This window comes from Hyla sarda, chromosome 1 (genome assembly GCF_029499605.1).
Source record: "Hyla sarda isolate aHylSar1 chromosome 1, aHylSar1.hap1, whole genome shotgun sequence".
Taxonomy (NCBI): Eukaryota; Metazoa; Chordata; class Amphibia; order Anura; family Hylidae; genus Hyla; species Hyla sarda.
Window position 1 is genome coordinate 135644562 of NC_079189.1, and position 23893 is coordinate 135668454.

Here is a 23893-nt window from a genome sequence, read left to right on the forward strand (position 1 = left end):
TAATTTTTTGCGCCGTGATCTGAAGTTTTTTTCGGTACCATTTTTGTTTTGATGGGACTTTTTGATCGCTTTTTATACTTTTTTTTTAGGTTATACAAAGTGACCAAAAATGCGTAATTTTTGACTTTTGGATCTTTTACATGTATGCTGTGTGATTTAACATTATATTTTTCTAGTTTGGACATTTACGCACGTCACGATGCCACAAATGTTTATTTTTTTTTTCTTTTGTTTACTTGGGGGGTGATTCAAAAAATTTTTTAGGGAAGGGGTTAAATTACATTAATAAAAAAAAAAGTTTTAAATTTTTTTTTAGTCCTCATAAGGGACTATTACATGCAATCCTTTGATTGCATACACTGTTCAATGCAATGCCATAGTATACTTTTCATCAGTGTTATCGGTGCTCTGATGCTCCAGCCTGGATCTTAGGCATGGAGCAGCAGAGCGACAATCGAATAGTGGGAAGCAAGGTAAGAAGCCTCCCGCTGTCATCTTCGCTGTTCGAGACGCCGCAATTTCACTGTGGTGGTCCCGAACAGCCCACTGAGCTAACCTGCAACGGTTTTCTCACGTTTTAGACGCCACCATCAAGTTTGATCGCAGCGTCTAAAGGGTTAATACTGGACATCAGCCCGATCAGTGATGTCCGGTATTGGCCACGGGTCCTGGCTGCTGATAGCAACTGGGACCTGCCGGGTATGAAGTGCGCTCAGCTCCTGAGCGTGCTTCACATAATGGGAGCCAGCCATGAGCATAAATATACGCTCATGGTCATTAAGGGGTTAAAAATTTAACAAGTGATCTGATTGGTTGCTTTGGGCAACTGGTCAACTTTTTTTTTTTCTTTTTGCAAAGGTTTTGATACATCTCCCCAATTATTTATATTGTTATTGTGATATTGGCTTGGTCTGATGAAGAGCTGGATTTAACTATCCATTAAAAAGTTAACCTCCCCTACCTATCCTGACCTATATAACTACTTTGTCTTCTTACAGACCCTCCATAGGGACCTTGTACAGAATTGTACAGAATAAGAAAGGGATTGTATAATTGATATAATAAGTGAGTGCACAGATTAAGAAAGTGATCTTTCTTACAAAAACAGCACAACGACTGTCCATGGGTTGAACATGGTATTGCACCTGCGCTCTATTGAAGTGAATGGAGAACTGCAATACTCCACACATCCTGTGGTCAGGCCTGGTATGTTTAAAAAAATAAAAATAAATAGTGGTCGTGTTTTTCAAATCTTGGAAAACTTTTAAAGAATAAACAGTCAAGATGACCAAGAAGATACGAGGACTATTGCAGAATTTCTTCTGGATAAGGACAGTAAAATAGAAAGTAACTCATCCCACAGCTACATGATAATTTGTTAGAACTAAAGGATCTGAAAGCTGTCATTTTTTTTATACATGGAACATCTGCCTAAATCTATTTCTACAAAGGTCTATTTAAACCAGATTTGCATTACACATAAAAATGTGGGTAACATAAGAATTCTACATAAGCTTTGATGGTGATTGTGAATGCAGCAATCCATGAATGTCTGGCTCGCTGAAAAAAGTTATTGTAATAGCTATAAGGGAGTTAGTATGACTTTCCTCTGACAAATTGAAGGGATTTTTCAGGACTAAGTGATTGATGGCCTCTTGTCATGAGCCCCCATATAATCCAGGCAGGTAGGCAGGTCATAGGTAACCCTTCCATATTAGGTAGGTAGTAAATAGTCCTCCCCCCATATTAGGTAAGTAGTAAATAGTCCTCTCCCCCCCATATTAGGTAGGTGGTAAATAGCTCTCTATATTAGCTAGGTAATAGGTAGCCCCCAGATAATAGTTAGGCAGGTAATATAATATCCCCACTCTCCTGTAATAATATCCCCTTTGCATAAAAACAATATATATCTGCTCCAGTGGGCGACATAACAATATACATCTACACCAGAACGCTGAAGTATTGAGCAGCACTTATAGCTCTCTGCAACACCGTAGAGCGCACCCACACACAGAATGTTAGTGTCAGGTGCTTTTGTGCTAGTTTGAGTAGAAGCCCCAGTAAGCACAGGGTCTGAGCGGGGATGCTGACCTGTTGGCCATGCTGTTGCCCCCTAGCTATGCCCCTTTATGAGACTATGATCAGATTCTGTTTGAAAATATTGCAGATGTTTGCTGTGAATTCTAGCAAAAACATTTTTTTTCTTAAAAAAATAAATAAAAAAACCTGCTACTGTGACTAAGTGTATTTTATTAGTTTGCAATATATATATATATATATATATATATATATATATATATATATATATATACTCTTTCTGTTTTGATAAAAAAAAAGGCAGATTACCAGATGTTGGATTATAGGAATTTTACTGTGCGCTTTTACCTTTTTTGTGGTATTCTCTTACGTTTAGCCTGTATTTCAGTGTCACATTGCACCTTTCTTAGCTAAAAAAGATCAGATGTTTCTCCAAAGTATTGCATACTCATATATAGCTATTACTTTATCATAGAATAATGTCAAGTACAGGTTATCTAGCAGGAATGTGCATGCACAAGATGCATTGAATATATCACTCAACAAAGTTATGTGATTACATATTTTGTGGAAGAATTTACAGTTCACTTGCATTCTTATACAGTATAGGGGTAATAAGGGCATATTTTAAAGCAACATTTAACAGATGTTAAAGTAGTGATTAAATGCTTAATGTAGCTGGAAATAAAATGGTTGATTTCCTAGCCAAGCTCTAGGAATCCTATAATATTGTAGATTGAGAATTTGAAGACTATAAGGCTTAGGCTGTGTTCACACTGTCATTAGTTTCCTTTCTAATGCATTTCTTTTTAACATAAAAAATTTATAATAGTCTGGAAACTATTCTTTCCTGTAATAAAAGAAACCTTATGGGGGCCATTATATGTTAATTTGAATCTACGGGGTATGTTAACATCTGAATCAAAATGGATCCACCATTGCTGTCCTGGCTGTTTAACAATGAAAGACTTGACACAAGTGTGAACGGGGCCTTATAATGGTTTGATAGCTGCTGTATGGTACACTTTATAATATAAAGCAGAAATCTTAGGCTCTGTACACAGTACATGGTTTTTATTCATATCAGTAACCAAGATGTTGTGGCAAATCTGTCATATGATGGGTCCAAGTGATGACTTCCCATTAAAGTTTTCAAGCGGTCCTAGTGCCGGCATGTTCTGCCGCTGTCTGGGAAATGTCCGCTCAGAGATTTTCCGTGTGGACATTCCACCATGGGAGCATAGCCTAAAAGTGATGAAAACTCTTAACTGAATGTCCTATTGCTAGTGTGAACTTAGGAAATAAATTCACGTTCCATTTGTCAATACCAGTAAACTAAAATGCAACCTATTCTTTGTTTTGCAGATGCCCTTCCATGTCCTGTTATATTGTGGGACTCTTTTTTATCTCCAACAGACAATATCACACAATCTTCAATAAAACTCAAGTGGGGAAGTTACCAGAACATTCTTACACATAAGTGTTGGTTGAATGGAAAAGCCCCCAAAGCAGATCTGGGCTGCCCAGATGTCCATCATCATGAGTGGTCCAAGATGGCACTTTTTGACTTTCTTCTTCAAGTAAGAGAACAAATTATTATTATAATACGTTTTAATGTTACCTGTACATCGGCAACCTACCATAATTTTATTAAGTATAAACTGTAATGACTTAACACTATAAATACTATACAGAACTGTCTCATGATGCTTTGTACATTTAAACGTCAGTATATGCCTCATGCTCTGCATATAGTTCTAAATAAATGGCCATGTGTGATCATGGTTTGTATTAACTCATGGCCGTTGAGATCTTGGCCGAGGGGGTCAAATATCTATTGGTTTTAAATTATACACCTACAGTATAGATCTGGTATAAACATAAACTAAAATATTTCATATAAACCTGGAGAACCATTTTACCTTTAGAACTGTAACAAGCTTCCCTGTCATATGTGTTATTGTATAATGCACCACCTAAAGGGGTATTCCCATCTGGAACATTTAGGGCATATTAACAGGTGATAGATTTGGGTCCCAAATCTGGGATTCATGCCTATATCTAATACTAGGACCCAGGGGCGGACACAGACAGCAGAGGGCCCCTGTGCAAAGAATGTGCCTGGGCCCCCCCCCCAGCACTGTGCCCCCTCATGTACCTAGACCCCACCGGAGGGCCTCCACTTACCCCGCGCGTGTAGTGTCGCCACTTGCCTTGTCCACCACAGGTGGATGGAACGACTCCTGAGGTGGGCTCCGGGTGGCCCCTGTCCCTCTCAGTGTGCGGCCCAGTGAGTACTCCCCCAGGTCAGCCTGACCCGTATCTAGCTGGGAGGCAGAGGGCAGTGCTCCCCTTTACATTCGCACCCCTGGACTTAGCACGACACCCCTTGGCACCCCCTCGTTCCTTGGCTTCTTATCCTTAGGGATAGAAGTGACTTACAGGCAGGGCCAGACTGGGACCAAAAATAGGCCCAGGCATTTTTAAATAAACAGCCCATTTTTATGGTGGGGGTCTGACTCATGGGACCCCCACCAATCACCTTGGTTCAAGTGGCTCCCGAGATGTTGGAAAGCTGCAACTCCCATCATGTCTTAAGTGACTACAGCTGATGGGACAGTCAGGAGACTACACAATGATATCAGTGACTAAAGCTCTGATGGGACAGTTAGGAAAATACACAATGATACACTGACCTGAGTGACGTCTTCTCTGTTGTCTTTACTTTTCTTCTTCCTCTGGTCCAGACACCAGGATTTCTTCCATCTTCTCTGCAGAGTCTGACACCTGGACATCATTGGTTCCTTAATTTGTCAGTAGATCCTTATCCTCTGTATGATGACAATAATCATTATAACCTTGCCAAATACTGTACCCCCTGAATATAATACTGCCAACCACTGTACCCCCTGAATATAATACTGCCAACCACTGTACCCCTGAATATAATACTGCCAACCACTGCACCCCTGAATATAATACTGCCAACCACTGTACCCCCTGAATACTGCCAACCACTGTACCCCTGAATATAATACTGCCAACCACTGTACTCCCTAAATACTGCCAACCACTGTACCCCTGAATATAATACTGCCAAATACTGTACCCCTGAATATAATACTGCCAACCACTGTACCCCTGAATATAATACTGCCAACCACTGTACTCTATCAATATAATACTGCCAACCTCCGATACACCACTGAATCACCCCATACACTCCATCCTCAGTCTCCTCATCACCCCATACACCCCACGCACCCCATCCTCAGTCTCATCCCCCCATACAACCCATTCTCAGTCTAATCATCACCCCACGCACCCCATCCTCAGTCTCATCACCCCATACACCCCACACAACCCATCCTCGGTCTCCTCATCACCCCATACACCCCATCCTCAGTCTCCTCATCACCCCATACACCCCACACACCCCATCTTCAGTCTCCTCATCACCCCGTACACCCCACGCACTCCATCCTCAGTCTCCTCATCACCCCATCCTCAGTCTCCTCATCACCCCATTCACCCCACGCACCCCATCCTCAGTCTCCTCATCACCCCATGCACTCCATCCTCAGTCTCCTCATCACCCCATGCACTCCATCCTCAGTCTCCTCATCACCCCATACACCCCATGCACTCCATCCTCAGTCTCCTCATCACCCCATGCACTCCATCCTCAGTCTCCTCATCACCCCATACACCCCATGCACTCCATCCTCAGTCTCCTCATCACCCCATACACCCCATGCACTCCATCCTCAGTCTCCTCATCACCCCATACACCCCATGCACTCCATCCTCAGTCTCCTCATCACCCCATGCACTCCATCCTCAGTCTCCTCATCACCCCATGCACTCCATCCTCAGTCTCCTCATCACCCCATACACCCCATGCACTCCATCCTCAGTCTCCTCATCACCCCATGCACTCCATCCTCAGTCTCCTCATCACCCCATGCACTCCATCCTCAGTCTCCTCATCACCCCATGCACTCCATCCTCAGTCTCCTCATCACCCCATGCACTCCATCCTCAGTCTCCTCATCACCCCATGCACTCCATCCTCAGTCTCCTCATCACCCCATGCACTCCATCCTCAGTCTCCTCATCACCCCATGCACTCCATCCTCAGTCTCCTCATCACCCCACGCACCCCATCCTCAGTCTCCTCATCACCCCATGCACTCCATCCTCAGTCTCCTCATCATCCCATATACCTTAAGCACCTCATCAGTATTACACAGCTGACACCCCCCCCCCGATCCTTCTCATCAACATTAAACCCCCTAATCATTACCCCCCTGACCCCCCCTCTGGTCCTCCTTATCAACACTACGCTCTCCCAGACCCCCCAATCTTTCTTATCATTACACCACCAACCTCTTCAACACCCCTCCTGTCCTCTTCATCATTACAATCCCCTCCCCACCCCCCTGCACCCGACCGTCGCTCTCCTCACCTTATCTGTTCAGTGATGCGGCCGTGTGAGGCGGGAGGGTTTGCTGCTCCTGTCGCTTCTGCCGGGGTCAGAGGCCATGACATGTGACGTCAGGGGCTTGGAGCAGACGTGCGTGCCTGCGCGGGGCACGTCTGTTCCCATCAGCCCCTGGCCTGTCCTCTCGCCCGGCCGAGGTAAATTACTGCTGTCAGCGGCAGGTCCGGGACCTGTTGCTGCAGCATTTAGTATGAAGTACTGGCAGGGGGCCCTGCAGGGGCCCAGACTGTGAGGCCCAGGCTGTGACCTGGGCTACTAGGGGGCCCCCTAACACGCTGGGCCCCTGTGCAGCCGAACCGGCTGAACAAGTGATATGTCCGCCCCTGCTAGGACCCTCCATCCCCTTCTACCGTGCTTGCATTATCCAGAATTAATTTGGAAGCCAACACCATTTAAAGGGGTACTCCGGTGGAAAACTTTTTTTTTACATTTTTTTAATCAACTGGTGCCAGAAAGTTAAACAGATTTGTAAAATGTCTTCTATTAAAAAATCGTAACCCTTACAGTACTTATCAGCTGCTGTATAGTACTTATCAGCTGCTGCTGGATTTATTTTCTGTCTGTCCACAGTGCTCTCTGCTGTCTCCTCTGTCCATGTCATGAACTATCCAGAGCAGGAAAAAATCCCCATAGCAAACATATGCTGCTCTGGACAGTTCCTAAAATGGACAGGTGTGTCAGCAGAGAGCACTGTAGACAGACAAAAATGAAATCCAAAAAGAAAATAATTTCCAGTTCAGCAGCAAAAAAGTACTGGAAGGGTTAAGATTTTGTAATAGAAGTAATTTACAAATCGGTTTTATCTTTTTGGCACCAGTTGATTAAATTTTTTTTTTTCGGAGAACCCCTTTAACATAATTCTGTAGAAGTTGAAGGGGTATTCCAATTTTAGAAAATTGTATTTAAATAAGACTATCACCCCAAGTATTTAACTCACTAACATAGTGGGATCACTAATTGTACTGGCTTCAGGCTTCACTAATTGTGACTCACCCCTGATAGGAAGTTGTGTAGTACTTTCATTTTCAATGTGGTGTTGTCTTCATAACATTGGCTTGTCCCTTTCTCCGAAGGCAAAGCATCACGCTTTGCTGTCTCAGGTGGTGTGGCTAGATCTGGTCTCTGAGCTCAAGCCCTGCACCCTGAGGGATATCACCACCCCTGACAGATCCTACAGCCTACATTACCATCTACCTGTCAAACACATACACATCTTTATTGGAAGCTTTGAAGGAGAATGAGGAGTGTTTATTGTGCTTAAGACTGGGTAGTACTGTTGCAGTATCGCACTTGTTTTTGCTGTGATTTTAAGGAAAATTATTGAAATAGCAGCAAAACCGAAGCATTTTACTGTATATTGCATAATTGTGGCTTCTGGAAAAGTTTATGATACAAACTGTCACGATGCCGGCTGGCAGGTAGTGGATCCTCTGTGCCAGAGAGGGATTGGCGTGGACCGTGCTAGAGGATCGGTTCTAAGTCACTACTGGTTTTCACCAGAGCCCGCCGCAAAGCGGGATGGTCTTGCTGCGGCGGTAGTGACCAGGTCGTATCCCCTAGCAACGGCTCAACCTCTCTGGCTGCTGAAGATAGGCGCGGTACAAGGGAGTAGACAGAAGCAAGGTCGGACGTAGCAGAAGGTCGGGGCAGGCAGCAAGGATCGTAGTCAGGGGCAACGGCAGGAGGTCTGGAACACAGGCTAGGAACACACAAGGAAACGCTTTCACTGGCACGATGGCAACAAGATCCGGCGAGGGAGTGAAGGGGAAGTGAGGTGATATAGGGAAGTGCACAGGTGTAAACACTAATTGGAACCACTGCGCCAATCAGCGGCGCAGTGGCCCTTTAAATCGCAAAGACCCGGCGCGCGCGCGCCCTAGGGAGCGGGGCCGCGCGCGCCGGGACAGAACTGACGGAGAGCGAGTCAGGTACGGGAGCCGGGGTGCGCATCGCGAGCGGGCGCTACCCGCATCGCGAATCGCATCCCGGCCGGAGGCGGTATCGCAGCGCCCCGGGTCCGTGGAACCGACCGGAGCGCTGCAGTGAGGAGAGTGTAGCGAGCGCTCCGGGGAGGAGCGGGGACCCGGAGCGCTCGGCGTAACAGTACCCCCCCCCTTGGGTCTCCCCCTCTTCTTGGGGCCTGAGAACCTGAGGATCAGACTTTTGTCCAGGATATTGTCCTCAGGTTCCCAGGACCTCTCTTCTGGACCACAACCCTCCCAATCCACTAAAAAGAAAGTTTTCCCTCTGACCTTTTTAGAAGCCAAAACTTCTTTGACGGAGAAGATGTCCGAGGAGCCGGAGACAGGAGTGGGGGGAACAGATTTGGGAGAGAAACGGTTAATAATAAGTGGTTTAAGAAGAGAAACGTGAAAGGCATTAGGAATACGAAGAGAAGGAGGAAGAAGAAGTTTGTAAGAGACAGGATTAATCTGGCGCAAAATCTTGAAAGGACCAAGATAGCGTGGTCCCAACTTATAGCTAGGGACACGGAAGCGGACATATTTAGCGGAGAGCCATACCTTGTCTCCAGGGGAAAAAATGGGAGGAGCTCTTCTTTTCTTATCCGCGAATCTCTTCATGCGTGAAGAAGCCTGTAAGAGAGAATTTTGGGTCTCTCTCCATATGATGGAAAGATCACGAGAAATTTCATCCACAGCGGGCAGACCAGAGGGCAAGGGGGTAGGGAGGGGGGGAAGAGGGTGACGGCCGTACACCACGAAAAACGGAGATTTGGAGGAAGATTCAGAGATTCTGAAATTATACGAGAATTCGGCCCAAGGTAGAAGATCTGCCCAGTCATCCTGGCGGGAGGAAACAAAATGTCGTAAATAGTCACCCAAGATCTGGTTAATTCTCTCTACTTGTCCATTGGATTGAGGATGGTATGCAGAAGAAAAATTTAATTTAATCTTGAGTTGTTTACAGAGAGCCCTCCAGAATTTAGACACAAATTGGACGCCTCTATCCGAGACGATCTGTGTAGGCAACCCGTGAAGACGAAAAATGTGTACAAAAAATTGTTTAGCCAACTGAGGCGCTGAAGGAAGACCAGGAAGAGGGATGAAATGTGCCATTTTGGAGAATCGATCAACGACCACCCAAATAACAGTGTTGCCATGGGATGGGGGTAAGTCAGTAATAAAATCCATACCAATCAGAGACCAAGGTTGTTCGGGGACGGGTAGAGGATGAAGAAAACCAGCGGGCTTCTGGCGAGGAGTCTTATCCCGGGCACAGATAGTGCAGGCTCGCACAAAGTCCACCACATCAGTCTCCAGAGTCGGCCACCAATAGAAGCGAGAGATGAGTTGCACAGATTTCTTGATGCCCGCATGACCTGCGAGATGGGAGGAGTGTCCCCATTTGAGGATTCCAAGGCGTTGGCGTGGAGAAACAAAGGTCTTTCCTGGAGGAGTTTGCCTGATGGAGGCTGGAGAAGTGGAAATCAGGCAGTCAGGAGGAATGATGTGTTGAGGAGAGGGTTCAATTTCAGAAGCATCTGAGGAACGAGAGAGAGCATCGGCCCTAATGTTCTTATCAGCAGGCCGAAAGTGAATTTCAAAATTAAATCGGGCAAAGAACAGAGACCACCTGGCCTGACGAGGATTCAGCCGTTGGGCAGACTGGAGGTAGGAGAGGTTCTTGTGATCGGTGTAAATAATAACTGGAAATCTTGATCCCTCCAGCAGATGCCTCCATTCCTCAAGTGCTAATTTAATGGCTAGAAGCTCTCGATCCCCGATGGAGTAGTTCCTCTCCGCCGGAGAGAAGGTCCTAGAAAAAAAACCACAAGTAACAGCATGCCCGGAAGAGTTTTTTTGTAGAAGGACAGCTCCAGCTCCCACTGAGGAGGCATCAACCTCCAATAGGAAGGGTTTAGATGGGTCAGGTCTGGAGAGCACGGGAGCCGAAGAAAAGGCAGACTTGAGTCGTTTAAAGGCGTCTTCCGCTTGAGGAGGCCAAGACTTGGGATCGGCATTTTTTTTGGTTAAAGCCACAATAGGAGCCACAATGGTAGAAAAATGTGGAATAAACTGCCTGTAATAATTGGCGAACCCCAAAAAGCGTTGGATAGCACGGAGTCCGGAGGGGCGTGGCCAATCTAAGACGGCAGAGAGTTTATCTGGGTCCATTTGTAGTCCCTGGCCAGAGACCAAGTATCCTAGAAAAGGAAGAGATTGGCATTCAAACAGACATTTCTCTATTTTGGCATAGAGTTGATTGTCACGAAGTCTCTGAAGAACCATACGGACATGCTGGCGGTGTTCTTCTAGATTGGCAGAAAAAATCAGGATATCGTCCAGATATACAACAACACAGGAGTATAGGAGATCACGAAAAATTTCATTAACAAAGTCTTGGAAGACGGCAGGGGCGTTGCACAGGCCAAAGGGCATGACCAGATACTCAAAGTGTCCATCTCTGGTGTTAAATGCCGTTTTCCACTCGTCCCCCTCTCTGATGCGGATGAGGTTATAGGCGCCTCTTAAGTCCAATTTAGTGAAGATGTGGGCACCTTGGAGGCGATCAAAGAGTTCAGAGATGAGAGGTAGGGGGTAGCGGTTCTTAACCGTGATTTTATTAAGACCGCGGTAGTCAATGCAAGGACGTAGAGAGCCATCTTTTTTGGACACAAAGAAAAATCCGGCTCCGGCAGGAGAGGAGGATTTACGGATAAAGCCCTTTTTTAAATTTTCCTGGACGTATTCAGACATGGCAAGAGTCTCTGGGACGGACAGAGGATAGATTCTGCCCCGGGGTGGAGCAGTGCCCGGGAGGAGGTCAATGGGACAATCATAAGGCCTGTGAGGAGGTAGAGTCTCAGCTTGTTTTTTGCAAAAAACGTCCGCAAAGTCCATATAGGCCTTAGGGAGACCGGTTACAGGAGGAACTACAGAGTCACGGCAAGGGTTACTGGGAACCGGTTTTAGGCAGTCCTTGGAACAAGAGGGCCCCCAACTCTTGATCTCCCCAGTGGACCAATCCAGGGTTGGGGAATGGAGTTGAAGCCAGGGAAGTCCAAGGAGAATTTCAGAAGTGCAATTGGGGAGGACCAAAAGTTCAATCCTCTCGTGATGAGATCCGATGCACATTAGAAGGGGCTCCGTGCGGAAACGTATAGTACAGTCCAATCTTTCATTGTTTACACAATTGATGTAGAGGGGTCTGGCGAGACTGGTCACCGGGATGTTGAACCTGTTGACGAGAGAGGCCAAAATAAAATTTCCTGCAGATCCAGAGTCCAAGAAGGCCACAGCAGAGAAGGAGAAGGCAGAGGCAGACATCCGCACAGGCACAGTAAGACGTGGAGAAGCAGAGTAGACATCAAGGACTGTCTCACCTTTGTGCGGAGTCAGCGTACGTCTTTCCAGGCGGGGAGGACGGATAGGACAATCCTTCAGGAAGTGTTCGGTACTAGCACAGTACAGGCAGAGATTCTCCATGCGGCGTCGTGTCCTCTCTTGAGGTGTCAGGCGAGACCGGTCGACCTGCATAGCCTCCACGGCGGGAGGCACAGGAACAGATTGCAGGGGACCAGAGGAGAGAGGAGCCGGGGAGAAGAAACGCCTCGTGCGAACAGAGTCCATATCCTGGCGGAGCTCCTGACGCCTTTCGGAAAAACGCATGTCAATGCGAGTGGCAAGGTGAATGAGTTCATGTAGATTAGCAGGGATTTCTCGTGCGGCCAGAACATCTTTAATGTTGCTGGATAGGCCTTTTTTAAAGGTCGCGCAGAGTGCCTCATTATTCCAGGATAATTCAGAAGCAAGAGTACGGAATTGTACGGCATACTCGCCAACGGAAGAATTACCCTGGACCAGGTTCAACAGGGCAGTCTCAGCAGAAGAGGCTCGGGCAGGTTCCTCAAAGACACTTCGAATTTCCGAGAAGAAGGAGTGTACAGAGGCAGTGACGGGGTCATTGCGGTCCCAGAGCGGTGTGGCCCAAGCCAGGGCTTTTCCAGACAGCAGGCTGACTACGAAAGCCACCTTAGACCTTTCAGTGGGGAACTGGTCCGACATCATCTCCAAGTGTAAAGAACATTGGGAAAGAAAGCCACGGCAAAACTTTGAGTCCCCATCAAATTTATCCGGCAAGGATAGTCGTAGTCCAGAAGCGGCCACTCGCTGCGGAGGAGGTGCAGGAGCTGGCGGAGGAGATGATTGCTGGAGCTGTGGTAGTAACTGTTGTAGCATAACAGTCAGTTGAGACAGCTGTTGGCCTTGTTGCGCTATCTGTTGTGACTGCTGGGCGACCACCGTGGTGAGGTCAGCGACAACTGGCAGAGGAACTTCAGCGGGATCCATGGCCGGATCTACTGTCACGATGCCGGCTGGCAGGTAGTGGATCCTCTGTGCCAGAGAGGGATTGGCGTGGACCGTGCTAGAGGATCGGTTCTAAGTCACTACTGGTTTTCACCAGAGCCCGCCGCAAAGCGGGATGGTCTTGCTGCGGCGGTAGTGACCAGGTCGTATCCCCTAGCAACGGCTCAACCTCTCTGGCTGCTGAAGATAGGCGCGGTACAAGGGAGTAGACAGAAGCAAGGTCGGACGTAGCAGAAGGTCGGGGCAGGCAGCAAGGATCGTAGTCAGGGGCAACGGCAGGAGGTCTGGAACACAGGCTAGGAACACACAAGGAAACGCTTTCACTGGCACGATGGCAACAAGATCCGGCGAGGGAGTGAAGGGGAAGTGAGGTGATATAGGGAAGTGCACAGGTGTAAACACTAATTGGAACCACTGCGCCAATCAGCGGCGCAGTGGCCCTTTAAATCGCAAAGACCCGGCGCGCGCGCGCCCTAGGGAGCGGGGCCGCGCGCGCCGGGACAGAACTGACGGAGAGCGAGTCAGGTACGGGAGCCGGGGTGCGCATCGCGAGCGGGCGCTACCCGCATCGCGAATCGCATCCCGGCCGGAGGCGGTATCGCAGCGCCCCGGGTCCGTGGAACCGACCGGAGCGCTGCAGTGAGGAGAGTGTAGCGAGCGCTCCGGGGAGGAGCGGGGACCCGGAGCGCTCGGCGTAACACAAACATGGCAGTATGGCAACAGTACCACTAATAAAACGCCATGTGTGAACACAACTTAACAATGCCACATATGGGAAATGAGTGTAACAGGTGCTGCAACCTGAATGATTGCATGATAATCTGCTGTGAAATAAGATGTTCTGCAACAGCTCTGGGCCGGAAATGGAAAGATTGCTGATGGGGGAGGAAATGTTGGAGGACTGATTTGAGGGAAAGTAATGCATTCTGGAAATTGTAGTACAACCAGGAAATATAGGACTAGGATCCCAAAACTAATAGATTTTTGGTGGTTTTAGTTCTGGGGCAGACAGGTGGGCAATACTTTATGCTTCTGCAGCATTTTTTGTTTCTTTACCTGATGTCAGAGTACACATTTAATGGAAGATGTGCTCACAGTGTAGAATCACATTCTTGTGGTGCTTTTTTGTTACACAATTTCCATTTAAGGCGTAATCCAGTGATTTTATATTATGGTTCAATTCTGCCAAGGCTGTGGCCTGTGATAAGCTCAACACAGTGTGACATGTCGGGACCAGGGCCAAAGGACGGTAGACCAATATCAGCGTATATGGAGAGCTGTGGAAGGTAATGTAAGGTTTGTTATTTTTCTTTAAAAAAATCACTGGATAACCCCTTTAATGTCAAAAAGTTGAAATTTAAACCAACTGTGTAAAAACTCCTGGCTCAGCTGTTCTTAGCTTCCATCCCACCTCAAGATTAAGCAAGCAAGGAGAAGGGGGCCTAGATCTTGAGACAGTGGGAGCACCATCTATCTGACTGTATTGCCCGTGGGATGGGAATGCCCGTTTAACATGTGTGGTAAGCTTGTGGGGATGTAGGGTAGGAAGAGTGTAGCTGTGCAGTGATGAAAGGGTGCTGGATTAACCCTTTACTGTCGTGATGCCAGGGTGCAGGTTCTTCCTCTATATATATATATATATATATATATATATATATATATATATATATATCCTACCGCCACCCGTCCCAGAAACGATAGGGTGGAATAAAGGATTGTCCACAACTGGAGGTTTAGTAAACTGTAAATAACTTTACTGCAACTTTTATGCAGGTTAACGGTAGTAACAGTCTTTACAGAGGACCAGACTTTAGGTTCCTCACAGTTGGTTGGGACCTTGTAGGGAAGATAAACTCTGAGGCTTGCTTTACGCTGTTCCACTGAATTTAGGGTTTAGTTTTAGGTTCAGTAGTCACGTAGATTTAGGATTGAGTTTAGTTGAACTCATGGTTTAGTATTCGGCTGAAGTTAGCAGGAACGAAACTCCTCTCTCTCTCTCTCTCTCTCTGTCTCTCTCTCTGCTAGTTCGGAACCCAAGAGAGCGATGATTGGTTAACAGCGCCCTTATATGGCAAGGCAAGGGGCAGGTTCATAGCTTATTGGTTCCCACCAACTGTCTGTCCTTTCACAAAGCATTGGGGTACATCATGTGACCCACTCACGTGACCTGGAAGGTCCTTAAGCTAAACCTAACAGTAGGCTTAGTAGTCATGTGACCTAAGGTCCTGGAAGTACTATACAGATATACAAATTATATACACCAAACCTATAAAATTAAAGAAGGAAGAGGTGACAAGCGGTTATCGCACCAGGAGGATCCTACCTGTGCGCAGGAACTCTGACTTTGGGGAGTTAGCACACAAGGTACGGTACAATGTATGGTACCGGGATACCACACATGAAATACTTTTTGTACATGAAAATGCGAAACATAAAACTGATAAGACCTTTTCACTGTACCAGTGACATAACGTGTTCAGCAATGTTCATACTGTATATCCAAGTTATATACCGTATATAAAACATTTGTGCAGAAAGAATTTAGAAGACAAAAATAGGATGGCTCCCTACAGTAATGGCTCCTTTGTGCCATAACATACATAACTGTCCTTTTGTGACTGTGCTATGTCTGGAATGTAATATAAAAATCATGTGAGGATTATATTGACCCCAAACATAGTACAAGTCTTTTAGAAATAGTTTGGTGTGTGTGACACTTCATGTCGGCTTATTTATAGGTGTCTGCTTTTCATCTTAGGCCCTATCAACAGATCAGTCAAATGAATTGGGAAATGTGATCGTGAAGTTTTTTTTGTTTTTTTTGTAAGAAAATGTACCTGAAACAGAATTCCATATATAACTATGTCCATTTAACCATGCAAATATTCCTTGCTGGGTATTTTCAAGCCGTCATACGAACAAAAAGGTGTTGTTAATCCAAATAAAACATTCTCCCCATGTAACCCACCTATTGGGAAATACAATGGGTGGATCTAGTGATGATTGTGTAGTTACTGTAGACAGGCAAGTTCTTTACTTTTAACTTAAACTCCAACGTGTTAATGTTACAAATCTGTCCTATGCGAGCAGATGTAATCACGTTAAACACATGGGGGGAGATTTATCAAAACCTGTGCAAAGGAAAAGTTGCCCAGTTGCCCATAGCAACCAATCAGATCAATTCTTTTATTTTGCAGGGGCCTTGTTAAAAATGAAAGAAGTGATCTGATTGGTTGCTATGGGCAACTGGGCATCTTTTCCTCTGGACAAGTTTTGATAAATCTCCCAAATGGAGAATATTTTGAATTTTCAACAATTTAAATCAGTAGGTTTCTTTACATTTCTCCTGTGCTTAAAGAAAAAATTCATACACATGCATGAATGCTCTACTTGGCCATTCTTTAATATGTATGGGGACTAAACACTTACGATGCATTCAAAAAATCAGCATTTGTATTGTCGGTTTGTATTGCATAAAAAACTAGGATATTTTAATACTGTGGATTGGGCCCCATATATTTTTTGTTCAATTCATGATGTTGTTTCTTAATATTATTTGTTTCCTAGAAAGTTGGGAGGGAATCATGATAACAACCAGGTTCAGACGAACTGAAATTCAGCTTTGGCATGTAAGAGCATATAGGTAGTCTGTCTGGTAAATGTGCAACAGGCTTCATTTTTATTTTTTTGTGGTATTTTTTATGCAATTTCTAGCATTTATTTTTTAATGCAGCATGCTGTCTACATCATGTTTTATTTAAACACCTGCAAAGTACCATACCTGCAGCATGCTATACTTTAAAAGAAAAAAAAAGAAAAATACTCTGCCCTTCACATACTGGACATATATCACATGTGCCACTTACATACTGGACATATTTTACATGTGCTACTCACCTACTGGACATATATCACATGTGCCACTTACATACATGTGCTACTCACCTACTGGACATATATCACATGTGCCACTTACATACTGGGCATATATCCCATGTCTGTAAGTATGAGAAAAGACCGGTAAGAGGTGCCTAGTGCGTTACCACAGTAATCCAAAGGTATTAGAAGTAAATGGGCAAGACAGGATGCCTGTAGGTAATGGGTGCTCACCTGGAGCAAGTCAAAAACTTGCGTATCAGCCTTCAATATGGGTTTGCAATGTGTGGAAATAGCTGCCGAGCCAAGGGTGCAGGAGAGGACATGCCAATCCTGGAAGAGGTTTTATTAAATTCAGGCAAATATATACAGTATAACGAGTTTTGGAGGTCACCGCCTCCTTCCTCAGATCAGTGATAACAACATGATATAGATGCATGGTATAAATACAGTAAAAAATAAAAATAAAAAATCCAGGGAGGGGTCAGTGTGTCACATGACCAAGGATCATATACAAACAATGAAGAAAAACAATTGCATAAACATCAACAGAAGCAGTATATGGTAGTACAATACAAATATTACATAAGGTGTGCAGATATTCATAATACAATCAAGCAAAGGATAGAAATAAAGGTGGTCTGTGCTGTAGCATATCCGGGTTACAGCTGTAATGTGTGTACAGAGGTGGCCTTTATCGTAGCACCTCCAGGTTAGAGGAGGATCCACAGGTAAAGCTGCCAGTATGTGAGTTGCACATGCTGTATATGCTCAGTATGTAAGTGGCATATGTAGTATATGTCCAGTGTCTAAGGGGCACATGCAATATACAGTATGTCCAGTATGTGAGTGGCACATGCTGTATATGCTCAGTATGTAAGTGGCACATGTAGTATATGTCCAGTGTTGAAGGGGCACATGCAATATACAATATGTCCAGTATGTGAGTGGCACATGCGGTATATGTCCAGTAGGTGAGTAGCACATGTTAAATATGTCCAGTATGTAAGTGGCACATGAGATATATGTCCAGTATGTGAGTAGCAGAGTATTTTGCTTTTTTATTTTCATACTGGACATGTACCGCATGTGCCACTTATACACTGGATACTACACACACTACTCTCACTTTGAACCTATTGATAGGTAAGGAACAAGGTACACAAAAAGTGCATATTTTTCTCATAGCATTGATATGATTAATAATACATCTATCACTCACACTACAGACATACTTACTGTTTGTTTTGTAAACTGAGTGGTACATGCAGTTTATGTCCAGTATGTGAGTGCTACATGCAGTATATGTCCAGTATGTGAGTGGTATATGTGGTATATGTCCAGAATGTGAGTGGTACATGCGGTATATGTCCAGTATGTGAGTGGTACATGCGGTATATGTCCAGTATGTGAGTGGTACATGCGGTATATGTCCAGTATGTGAGTGGTATATGCGGTATATGTCCAGTATGTGAGTGGTATATGCGGTATATGTCCAGTATTTATGTGCTACTCGCATACTTGACATATATTACAAGTAGCATTCACATACTGGACATATACCACATGTGCCACTTATACACTGGATACTACACACACTACTCTCACTTTGACCCTATTAATAGGTAAGGAACAAGGTACACAAAAAGTGCATATTTTTCTCATAGAATTGATGATATATATATGACTAATACATCTATCACTCACATTACAGATATACAGTACTTACCTGTTTTATTTTTTTGTTAACTGATGAACTTTGCAGCTGGCAAGCAGGAGATGGCAGGGCCCCTGTACCTAAGATTGCTTTCCTCCTCTAAGCTCCTTTTGCACACCTGTAAAGTCTGGTCCCTTTTGTGAAGCCCTTTGTATGAAGTCCGGACATTTTAAAGTCTTAATGGCATTTTAAAACCTTTTGACATGTCTCTCAGATATGTCAAATGTAAAAATTTTGCTGGGTCGCAGTCCTGCGATTGTGAATAACCTACCAGTCCGGTCCCTTTACTCCGTAGACTAATGTTGTGAAAGAGTCGGATTTGATTGACAGCCTATGACAGCCTTGGTGATGACCACCTACTTGATAGCCTATGCAATAAACCTATGGACTGTTAGGGGGGCTGTTACAATTGCTCGACTGTGAGTAGTGTGTGAACCTGAGATTTCTCCCCATTGAGAAATATGGCCTAGTTAGCAAATTGGGCGCTGAAACTAATGACTATTACTGCGGGGGAAAGGAGGTGGGAGAGAAAGGGGGAAGAGAGGATACAAAAAGAAAAGAAGAACGAGTTGTGTGGTGGCTACACGTGGATCTGGGCAGCTGAACATGACATGGGACCTTTAACTGTTAAAAGAACTCATATTCACTAGTGATACTAGGTGTAAGTTACTTTGAACAGCATATTCTACATTTTTGTTATCAGTATAATAACTTTGGTAATGTTAAGCCTGTGATCTTTCATGTCTGTAATGACATTTAATTCTATTTTATCCAAATGTAATGAAATTTGCAGGTTCTTCTGTAGTCTCCATGAGTACAATGTGTAACACTTGTCAGTAGTGGCAGCATTCCTCCCCATCCTGTCACATTCCACAGAGTACAAGTTAGCAAACTTTAGGAAATCATTATCATCTAGGTCTCCTTCTGTCTGAATGCAGTTACCAGCTCTATTGTCAGGAGTTAATGAATGACAGAAACCTAGAAGTCGAACAGAAGTGATTTATTAACTATTGAGTTATTTCTGTCTATATATAGCCGTGTTTCCAAACAGTGTTTCTCTAGCTGTTGCTAAGCTACATCTCTTAGCTGGGAGTTGTAGTTTTCCAACAGCTGGAGACACACTGTTTGGAAACTAATAGTATACAGTATTGTTAAAGGGGTACTCCGGTGGAAAACTTTCTTTTTTTAATCTTTTTTATTTTTTATAATCAACTGGTGCCAGAAAGTTAAACAGATTTGCAAATTACGTCTATTAAAAAATATTAATCCTTCTAGTACTTATTAGCTGCTGAATACTACAGAGGAAATTATTTTCTTTTTGGAACACAAAGCTCTCTGCTGAATCACGAGCACAGTGCTCTCTGCTGACATCTCTATCCATTTTTAGAACTGTCCAGAGTAGGAGACAATCTCCATAGCAAACATATGCTGCTCTGGACAGTTCCTAAAATGGATAGAGATGTCAGCAGAGAGCACTGTACTCGTGATGTCAGCAGAGAGCACTGTGTTCCAAAAAGAAAATAATTTTCTCAGTAGTATTCAGCAGCTAATAAGTACTGGAAGGATAACAATTTTTATAATAGAAGTAACTTACAAATCTGTTTAACTTTCTGGCACCAGTTGATTTAAAATAAAAAAATAAAAAGTTTTCTACTGGAGTACCTCTTTAACACCCTAAGGCTATGTTCACATGTCAGAATTTCGGTGCTGAACTCTGCATTGAAATTCCACGCTGAGATTCTGCAGCAGCAGAGTCCCATTGTATTTAATGAGATTCTGCTGCTGAATTTCCATGGCCGATGTTTCTGTCCATTCTTTTTTGCAGACTCTGCATGGAATGCATTGCCGTCTATGAGGCGGTGCATTTATGTGCAGTTCATAAAATGCTGGTGCTCACAGTCTGCGAAATGTCCACATGGATATGTGTGAACAAAGCCTTAGGGTATGTTCACACGATAGATAAATTCCACCGCAGAAGAATTCCACCACAATTTTCAATGGGATTCCACAGTCCCATTCAGATAGCAGAATTCAAGCGGAATTTCCATTTTGCATTTGCAAAAATATAAGATCAGTCTTATATTTTGCAGAGTTCAGTGGCAGAATTCCATTGCAGAATGGAATTTCTTCAGAATTGTGGAAATTCTGCTGTGTGAATTTCCCCACGTGAAATTGCGTTCAGGAATTCCGCTGTGAAAACTTTAAAATTGGTGTGAATGGGTCTTCCGTGGACCCGCGCATACTACAGAATTCCAGCAGCAGAGAATTCCTCCGCTGAAATTCATCCGATGAAAAAATGAACCTGCCCATTCTTTTGGTGGAATTACAATGCATTGTCGTCAATGGTGATGGCGCAGATCCACCTGTGAATATACCCTAAAGCTTCTGCTCCTAGATTCCTTATGCTTGTAGTGATGGGAGCATTTTTTTTTACTAGAGAATGTAAAGCCCCTTCAGCTTATCATGGCAAACATGCTCTTAGCAGCAGCTATCCAATGTAATAAAAAAAGAAAGTTGTTACTGATAAAAATTAACCCCTTAACGACGCAGGTTGTAAATGTAAGTCCTGGTGAGGTGGTACTTAACGCACCAGGACATGCATTTACATCCTATACATAATGGGAGCAGCGGAGCAATGCTTGGGTCATGCGCGGCAGGTCCCAGCTGCTGATAGCAGCCATGGACCCGCCGGTAATGGTAGACATCCACGATCGTGCGGATGTCCGCCATTAACCCCTCAGATGCCATGATCAATACAGATCACGGCATCTGCAGAAGTGCGGCACTTAATGTGGACGATCGGATCGCCCGCAGTGCTGCCGCGGCGATCCGATCATCTGTAATGGCGGATGGAGGTCCCCTCACCTGCCTCCGTCCATCTCTCGGGGTCTTCTGCTCTGGTCTGTAATCGAGCAGACCAGAGCAGGAGATAGTCGATAACACTGATCAGTGCCATGTCCTATGCATAGCACTGAACAGTATTAGCAATCAAATGATTGCTATGAATAGTCCCCTATGGGGACTATTAAGGTGTAATAATAAAAGTTAAAAAAGTTAAAAATAAAAGTAAAAAAAAATAGAAAAATCCCCTCCCCCAATAAAAATGTTAATTGTCCGCTTTCCCCATTTTATCCCCAAAAAGTGTAAATTTTTTTTTATAAACATATTTGGTATCACCGCGTGCGTAAATATCCAACCTATTAAAATATAATGTTAATTATCCCATATGGTGAACGGCTTGAACGTAAAAAAAAAAAAAAAAGAAAATATAAGAGTTATGATTTTTAGAAGGCAAGGAGGAAAAAACGAACACATAAAGGCCCAAATGTCCTGAATCTTTAAGGGGTTAAAGACGTTTTGTAATATGGTCATTTAACATTTTATTTTATTATATTTAGAGTACCTGTCACCAAATAAAACTTTTAATATATTGTTCCTTGTGTAATTAGCAGACACTTTCCCATTCACTTGCTTTTAAAATTATCAACATAAATATGTTTAAAATGTAATAGAAAAAACAACCACTAGGTGGTGCTGTTCTGTTCCCTGCAACAATGAATACTGTGAGTTTGGTCTCCTCCTGGCCTGGCAGGAGACCAAACTCAGGAAGTGCTTCTCTGCTCTGAGCTTGATTGACAGCTGCACAGAGCCTTACTGAAAGCTGCAAAGAACCTCATTGAAAGCTGCAAAAAGCCTCACTGAAAGATGCCTAGAGCCTCACTGAAAAATGCACAAAGCCTGAGGTATTCTATTCATCACAGCTCTGTAACGATGTGAGGGCAGAAGTGGTCCCCCAGCAGGCTTCAGTGATGTCATGCCTGCTGGGAAATGCCCACTTTCTACTGCTGGGAGATTGCACTATGTGAGCAAGAATAAAGGCATGATACAAAGCTTTAAAAGCTCTGAAATTTTTAAGGGTGGGAGGGGTGTTAGGGAACATATCCTGAGTTAGTTTAGAAAAGTTTATTTGGTGACAGGTACTTTTTAATAAAGAAAATGGCTCCTAAAAATCCCACCACTAGGGGTCCCCATACTTACTCGAACACTAACCAGTCCTTCAGCAGCATCATGCTTGAATATACTGTAAGTCATGGAAAAGAGATGAATCATGGACAAGGCTGCATGAGTAGACCCACCAATCACCTCCCACCACCACAAGGGTCCCCCTGAGAGGATTTCTAACACTGTGAGTTAACTGCTCCTTTCCTTGGATGCGGAGAAGGCGTTCGACCGCATCCATTGGGGATTTGCAGAGGAGACTCTTCATAGATTTAATCTCCCTAAAATGTTTATACACGCAATTTGGGCCCTGTATGGAGACCCGTCTGCTAACGTATTTGTTAATGGTGTATTATCTTCCCCGTTTAAGATCAATAACGGTACCAGACAGGGATGTCCTCTATCACCATTAATCTTTATCATGGTGATGGAAACCTTGGCATCCAAGATTAGAGATGACCCCAATATAGAGGGCATCACTGTCTGTGGATCTCAACACAAAATTAGTCTGTATGCAGACGACGTCTTACTTTTACTATCGAATCCTCTGAGCTCCTTGACCTCAGTTAGATCGCATATTCTTGAATTTGGCAGACTAACTTACTACAAGATCAATGATTCTAAGTCCACATTCCTTAACATAAATCTCCCTACTCATACAATTTCCCATATCAAATCTTTATTCCCTTATGAATGGGCAGCTTCTCATATTTCATATCTAGGAGCCAACATCACCAATTCTCATTCCACACTGGTACAAGCTAACTTTCCCCCTTTTATCCGAAAATTACAATCAGATCTAACTAATAGATCTAAAGGAAGTTGGAGCTGGTTGGGAAGGAGGGTCCTGTTCAAAATGCTACACCTTCCCAAAATTTTATATATGTTTAGAACCATCCCGATAGTTATTCCCAATAATCTAATTTCAAAGCTACAGCCAATAGCTTCTAAATTTATTTGGTGTGGAAAACGCCCAAGAGTAGCCGTATCGATTCTTTCCAAATCCTCTGTTAATGGTGGATCAGGAGTTCCTAACTTGAAGGCTTACAGACAAGCAATTATGATCAAACAGTCTTTGAAATGGATTGGAGATGATCCTACCAAGCCTATCTGGGCTGATATTGAAGCATCAATCTCCGACATTTCAAATTGGAAATACCTTTGGCTAAACCCCCACAGAAGGGGCTCTTTGGTAAAGACTCTCCTTCCCTCTACCAGGCATTCATTGAATGGTTGGTATAATGCTCTATCCATGCGGGACCCAGATCATACACATATATGTTACGAAATTCCCCTCCAATCTCTCAGTAACCATATAAAGAATATCCCTCCAGATTTCTGGGTTGATTACGGGATTATCCACATAAAAGACATTTTAAATAATGACTCTATTAGACCCTTTAATTATCTACAACATGTTTTTCATCTCCC

The 23893-nt window shown here is 44.1% G+C and overlaps 1 protein-coding gene and 1 long non-coding RNA gene across 3 annotated transcripts in view; one reads left to right on the plus strand and one right to left on the minus strand.

Annotated features, from left to right (window-relative positions):
* Nucleotides 1-23893, plus strand: part of GASK1B (golgi associated kinase 1B) — a 70666-nt gene that overhangs the window by 33402 nt on the left and 13371 nt on the right. Inside the window, exon 2 of the mRNA XM_056561818.1 lies at nucleotides 3403-3617. Coding sequence (XP_056417793.1) covers nucleotides 3403-3617 — 215 coding nt within the window. The remainder of the gene's footprint in view (nucleotides 1-3402; nucleotides 3618-23893) is intronic.
* The window catches only part of LOC130358531 (uncharacterized), a 165082-nt gene that overhangs the window by 25526 nt on the left and 115663 nt on the right, over nucleotides 1-23893 (minus strand). The gene's annotated exons all lie outside the window — the stretch shown is intronic.